Here is a 7,416-nt window from a genome sequence, read left to right as displayed (position 1 = left end):
GGCTGCACGATAAATCGAAATGGAATCGAGATCGTGATTCGACAGAAGCTGCGATTGTCATGCGTATCTTTCAGTGAAGCACGGTTCTGTGATCAGCAGTAAATCTCCATCCAAAGGCCAGCGGGCACTCTCGCGCTTAAACTCCAAATACGCCTCGCAGAAGAAACCCAGAAAATAAACAGAAGATTCAACTGCTTTCATTGATTCAACATGACTAATAAACACACGATTACGGCAATATACGGTTTATCTGAGTTCTTATTATTATAATTTTCATTAAAATAAAGTATGTTTATAATGCAATGCCTTTATCACTGCTTAAATACTATGAAATATAATGCGTGCCTTATTCTGTGTAAGAAGCCACATCATCTCACAGAAGGATTTATTTCAAACACTCGACTGGCGTTATGTGAGTTTGGAGTAAAAATGTTATTAAATGTGGTATTTTCACATGCTTTCAGATGGAGCAGCATTTACTTCACAGAGCCGTAGTTCACTGAGAAGCTACGCAAACAGCTGTCATTATCACCAACGATTTCTTCAATTTCATAATCGCGCAATAAAATCGTCTGCGATTTTTTTTGCGTAACTTGTCAGTGAACTACTGCTCTGTGTAGTAAATGCTGCTCCGTCTGAAAGCACGTGATGATGATTTACTGCTGATCACAGAACCGGTTTTACTAACAAAATGCGCATGACAATCGCATTCGATTAATCGTGCAGTTGTTTTATAGAAAACAGAGAAACACCAAAGACGCTTGAATATGTTGTGTTTTAATAGACCGGTGACGACCACACAGAGTAGCATTATAATAGAACGTTCAAATGTATCTAGTATGATAAAACAGCGCTGCTTTACCCCACATACTCACGACCGGAAGCAGCGGAAGCATAATAAAGCTCTGCTGCTTTCCAGCCGTGTGTCGCACTCGTTCAGCGCCTCGTTTCGCTTCGACGGCTTTCAGCCTCACCCTGCTTCATTCTACTACGTTAATAAATCATTAGCTCATCCATGAACATGATTTCTGCCCGAGTCCCGTTGGATTGCATCAGCTGTGGGGATGAAGACCACAACTCCCATGATTCCACACTCAGTCACAGCCTCATCAAACTACGCCTTTGTCTCTTTGTTTATTTTGAATATGCGCCATTTAGCGGCAAAAAAATACATATTGTGCCTTTAACTCAACCCTATACCTAAACTTAACAACTACCTTACTAACTATTAATAAGCAGCAAATTAGGAGGTTTTTGAGGTAAAAGTTGTAATTATTAGTTAGATAATAGTAAGAATTGGTCCCAACATTAGGTGATGGTGTGTGTATGTATATATATATATATATATATATAAGTAACAGCAGCATAAATGACAACAATACTCAATACACTTACCAGCTGTACTTCTCCAAATGCACCTCGTCCTATGACCTTTACCACTTCATAGTCATCTGCTTTCATGCGAAGCTTCCGAATTTTGCTGATTGTGTCCTTATCTAGAAACCAAAAAAACATATGCACAATATCACCCTTAGTGTGCTTGGTTTAATAATTTGCAGTTTAGAGAGAGACTCACGCCTGTAACTAAACGCAGTTGTCAACTGACTGTGTGAACGTAGCCTTAGACAACCTCGCTGCGGGAGACTCCCGTTTAGATGAATATGTGTACCACTGAGGGCCCTAAAGGCTTTATCTAACACAGCTCTGCTTCCCAAGGGGACAGATAACATTCAGCCAGATTTGGTCTTTGCTGATCAAGAGAGATTGAACTGAATTTCAGTTATGAGAAATCCCACAGTATTCGCAGAAACATTAGAGAAGGATTTATGGTTATTTGCTATGCTGGACAGTTAGCAAAACAGTTCGCGGAAAGAAAACAGTTGTATTTCATGTCATGGAGAACTAGAGTGGTGCCAAGTTGCAAATCACTCATTTCTCAATATTCATTAGCATTTTGCTGCTAAATAACTTGCTATTTAAGTATTTGCTCTGAAATGGCAATCAGATGAACATTAATTTCCATAAGCACAAAAACATTGATTCTCAGATGTTCTCGTTCATTTTATAACGATTAGTTAAAGGCTGGCAATGTTGCAGCAAACAGGGCAATTGCACGCTTGCACGTGTGTGTAGCTGTGCGTGACTGCATGTGTGCGACTAAATGCATTTGCAAAATTCATGTAAACAGTTGGTTATGGCTTGTAAACGGAGGGGACAAAACATCTTGTGTGTCAAAATAGATTTATGCATGTGAATGAAGCTTTGACCTGCTGCTGTCTAGGGAAAAAATATTGCTTGCTTCTCTTTCAGGAAAACTTTCAGGTACTTAAAACAATCTTAGATACTGAAAACACAATGTGTATTGCTTTTGTTTTCTGTTTTAATGCCCTCACACTTGCAAACTGCAAAGTAAGGAGGAAAACATAAAATGACATGCTGTTTAAAAAATATATTGGCATTAAATAATTGTGCTATTCATAATGTAGCTAACTAAGTATACTAAACAAAATCATGGGAACATGATTGTTGATTATGTATGTTCAATATTTTGCTCAGCATTAGTTCCAAAGCATTGACAGCAATATAACATTTACCAGGATTTAATTGTAGCACACAGGCCTATTTTCGGCTGTTTATAGACTGCAAGGCTTCATACATGGATTCAATCTTCTGAACATATTTGATTTGTCTGTTTACATTCACATGACTCTGATCTGAGATCTGTTTAGACATTAATCTACACCCAAACCAGAATGAAACGATTGGTGATTGTTTTCACTATGGATCATTACATTATGAAGATAGTAGCACAATCACAGTAATATAATAGCAAAAACTGGCCAAAAAAACACTATACGACGAGTGGTGCATTCTTCCTTTTGTGAGGAACAGAGTGAAACTTAATTGCTAAAAACCTTTTCGCTTTGTGAACACTCTCAATGAAAAGATAAATCCGAACTTTAGTATGTCACAATCTGTCACAAGATGAAAGCCATTTGGCATTTAATGCATTTAACAATACCGTTTACCAGTTTTGGGTCTGTTCCTTAGATATTTTTAATTTTTGAATAAATTATTGTGACTGCATGTCTGTTACGTGGTTTATATTGATTAGGTTTAAGAATGGAGTTATTAGACATTCAAAATGTCTAAACAGTGTAATGCAAATATAATTGTGGCTGCTTGAATTGTATGAAAAACATATGCAAAACATATGCCATAATGACAAAATTATACACCACCTTAAAATGTCATGATGACAAAACTGGCCCGAGTCCTAAGAATCCTCCCAATTTATCTATGATATTCTAGATCCCACGTGGCTCAGGTCCCTAATTTAGTTCAAGTCTATGCTAAATTTTGCACGTTTTATCACCTGACTGGTCTCTTCTAATAGTAATAGCTCAACTGGCAATGTTGTTCATGTCTAGTGTAGTTATAAGTTACAGTCCAACTTTGGGTGCTGTGTGAAAATCACATAAATCATACAATGATATGCCTCCATTGAGAGAATATGACGCGAGTCTCCACCATGCAGTGCCAAGCGCCCTTTTGTTAAGTGAATACTTGGAGACAAAATAGCGTCTGACTGAATGTACTGACCCAAAACCAATCCCCATTCACAGCAAAGCAGCTTGAAACTCTTTAGACTCGCAATTCTGAATGAGCTCCAGACAAAATACTTACATCTATTTAAGAAGTTATCGATGCTTTTGTTTTTCCTCAGGGCTGGAAAATCAAGGTCATAAACCAGAGCATCCAGACTGTCCTGGAAATAAGAAAACAAAAACAAATATTACTTCAATGAAATGTGAATTTTGTATCTTCTGACCAGTACTTGTACTACATTGTCATCATTAGTCATAATTTTTACATACTAGGAAACAAATATTCTTGCACGATCAGCAAAAAAATGCACAACTTCACTGCAACCATCCAAACTAAAATGAATGAATTTGCAGTGTTCTCTGTTAAAATCCAGTGTAGTTGCTTTCATTTATCTATCCATCTAGAAAAAAGTCATCTGCACAATCATACACTGACCGATTGTTCAAAAACAACATGTGCGAGATCATTTTAAGTTGCAGCCTTGTGCTGAAATGCTGTAAATTATTATTTTTCACAGTCATTAATGCTCCATACCCCATACTGACGAAGCAAAACCAGATCTGTGATCAATTACCAATGCAAATGTATTAAAAAAGAAAGAACTGAAATGTACATGTGAACAGAAAGCCGCCTGTTAGACTGAGTAGGAGAAGCAAACGGACTTCTCTTTCCCGGTTTATCATTGGTTTAGCAATGCGCAAGCCGGCAATGAGTATGTCACTCACTTTGTAAAAAACAAACCAATCATTATTGACTTCACGAACCTGAAGGAATATGTTAAAACAATAAAAAGCCATGTAGCCTGAAGCTGAGAGTTTGACTGAGCACACGGCACACTTGATTTAGAGATCCAGGATTACAGTAGATTAAGATTAACCCTGTTGATGTCACTTATGCCACTGCTAACCTGGTTCCATCGGTCTGCAGTTTCTTAACTGTGAACAGTTGATGGGCATTTATATACACGACTAGTCAAAAGTTTGGAATAATAATTTTTTTGTTTCTTATTGGTTTTTGAAAGAAGCCTTTTTATGGTCAACAAGGTTGCATTTATTTGATCAAAAAGTAAAAACAGTAACACTGTGAAATATTACAATTTAAAATAACTGTTTTCTATTTTAATGTATTTTAAAATGTCACATTTCTGTGATGTAAAGCTGACATTTTTCCTTTTTCAGGATACTGTATTTAAAATATATATATATTATTTTTACATTTTCATAAATTTTACAGAACTTTATTAGCCAAACCACATGTAACCATGTGTCCACCCAGACATGTTTGAGAAATTGCAAATGACCCTCCTAACCCCACTTATATTCATTTAGTTTCTCAGATTGTAGGGCTCAATGTAGGGCTTTTCTGATAAAAATTGCAAGTTAAGTTTTTTTGTTTTTTTTTAAGGAAAGAAGAATTCCAGATTTGCTGTGCTTGTTTGTAGGGCTAAGCAATTTGACCAACATTTTGTGATTATATATTAATATGGCTAGTCAAATAATAATAATAATAATAATATTAAATTATTATTATTATTAAAAAATATAAAAATGTAAAACAAAAAGCAAAAAACAAATACAAAAATGTATACAATAATAATAATAGTGGCTTAGATTACATTATTTATGGCTTAATTTCTTCATTTTCAAAGATAAACCTTCACATTTTTATTCTGACTGAAATCTGCAGGAATCTCTTAAAGGGACAGTTCATCCGAAAAGAAAATGTTGTCGTCATTTACTCACCCTCAAGTTGTTTTAAACTCGTAAGACTATATGATATTTTGAAGCATGTTGGGAGCCATTGACTTCCATAGTATTTTTTTTTTCCATACTATGTAAGTCAATAGGTTACCAACATTCTTCAAAATATCATCTTTTGTGTTCACCAGCTGGAAGTCAGTCATACATACAGTATTTGGAACAACTTGATGGTGAGTAAATGATGACAGAATTTTCAGTTTTGGGTAAACTATCCCTTTAAAGCTTCTCTTTTGTTGATAAGTCCTTCTCATTACAAGTATAGGATAGAGTTTGTGTGGAGCAGCATTTACTGTGAACAAAGCTGCAAACACCTCCTCACGTGTAACACCACAGTGTCACGCTTCACTCTGAAACATGCAGCGCATGCATTTCTTTAATTAAATTGCAGCCTTTGTGATTTGATAATCACACTAAGCCATACCGTGATTTGGTTTTATTTGAGTTAATCTTGCGAGCCCTACACCAATGTCTTGTTTTTGCATTCTAAGCTATAGATTCTGTGTTGTTCCTCCTCGCCATAGTTTAGAAATCTCCTCTTATTACGAGCTGTCATTAAAACGGTGACATGAACAATTCAGTGCTTCATTAAATTGCAGATTAAAACAGGATGTGCAGATGCAATTTTTTCAAGTGGTAATGTATCACGTGTTCTTCTATGTGATTTCGCAACATCGACACAATGAGACTTGCAAAGTGCAAGAGATTCTCCATTTGATGTTTGTTAAAGGTTATTTTTTAGGGATGCACGATATTATTGGACCGATATCAGAATCGGCCGATAATGGCTTTAAATGTAAATATCGGCATCGGCCCGATATGAAAAAAATATGCCGATATGTCTTGCCGATAAGAGGAATTCATTAACTCACATGTGCTCAGGGTGTGCTAGCAATTAGATCACGTCAGCAGTGTGGTTCATTCTTGAAGCAAAGTTTTGCCTGAATGGTGATTAGATTCACTGTTTTGGATCGCTGCATTTAAACTGGGAATGCATGTACAGAATGACGCGTTCGGTGTATGATATAGAGTAAACAGTAATAGCACGTGCAGCGGCAGCCTCCCCCGGGTCCTAATGCCCGCTCAGTAAGGAGTTTTAATTCCGTAGGGGGAGCTGTTGGCCTACTTCTAATTAAACGAAAGTAAAATACACAAATAACATTTAGACTGTGTTTCTGATTAAATAAAGCAGTAAATAATAAAATCATGAGTGTGTTTTGATTTAAAGGTCAGAAGCTATAGCTTACACAATTAAAAAAAAATCACAAACATGACACTTGTAAATTAATAATTCTATATACGGATTTATTCGTTAATGTGTAATATTTTCTATTTTTTAAACAAATTATGATCTCGAAAAGATTTTCAGAATTTTTACAACTTTTTTGCTTTAGACCACCTACAAATGTTAAATCTTAAAATAAAATGTTAAGGTTAAAAATGCAGCAACTGATATATAGTTTATTTATAGTTATTTTCAAATCTTCAACGTACTGTTATTATAAAAGAACTTATTTAATTCTAACATATGTTTTTGTTAAAAACTAACCAAAATTAAAAATAGTTAGCTTATAATTTCCACACAGGAGAGACTTGGTGTTGTTTCCAAACAAAGGGAAATAAATCAGTATCGTCATTGGCCAAAATGAGTTAAAAATATCGGCATATCGGATATCGGCAAAAATCCAATATCGTGTATCCCTATTATTTTTCGTTAGTAATATTATTTTTCTTTTTAAAGGTGCAATGTGTAATATTTACATCGATCTATTGACAGAAATGCAATATAATATACCGTATTGACCCGAATACAAGAATGTTTTTTTCTTGAAAATACATCTGAAAAGATGCGGTCGTCTTATATTCAGGGTCTAGACTTTGACATGTCAATAATACACCCACAACAATAGGTGGCGACAAATACGCATAAAACAAGTGTGCCATGAAATACGTAATGTAATGCGTGTTGTAAAGATCGCGAGTAAATACAACAGAAGCAGAAAACCTTACAGCTGCATGAGTTGTGACTGTCACGTTAGCCTGGTCGTCT

The 7,416-nt window shown here is 35.5% G+C and overlaps 1 protein-coding gene across 1 annotated transcript in view; it reads right to left on the bottom strand.

Moving 5' to 3' along the window:
• Nucleotides 1-7,416, bottom strand: part of rock1 (Rho-associated, coiled-coil containing protein kinase 1) — a 73,811-nt gene that overhangs the window by 46,367 nt on the left and 20,028 nt on the right. The window contains exons 2-3 of the mRNA XM_016283610.1: nucleotides 3,688-3,769; nucleotides 1,396-1,496 (exon numbers count right to left, since the gene is read on the bottom strand). Of these exons, the coding sequence (XP_016139096.1) occupies nucleotides 1,396-1,496; nucleotides 3,688-3,769 (183 nt within the window). The remainder of the gene's footprint in view (nucleotides 1-1,395; nucleotides 1,497-3,687; nucleotides 3,770-7,416) is intronic.

This window comes from Sinocyclocheilus grahami, unplaced genomic scaffold (genome assembly GCF_001515645.1).
Source record: "Sinocyclocheilus grahami isolate Dianchi unplaced genomic scaffold, SAMN03320097.WGS_v1.1 scaffold176.1, whole genome shotgun sequence".
Lineage (NCBI taxonomy): Eukaryota > Metazoa > Chordata > Actinopteri > Cypriniformes > Cyprinidae > Sinocyclocheilus > Sinocyclocheilus grahami.
This window is presented reverse-complemented; position numbering and strand designations above follow the sequence as displayed.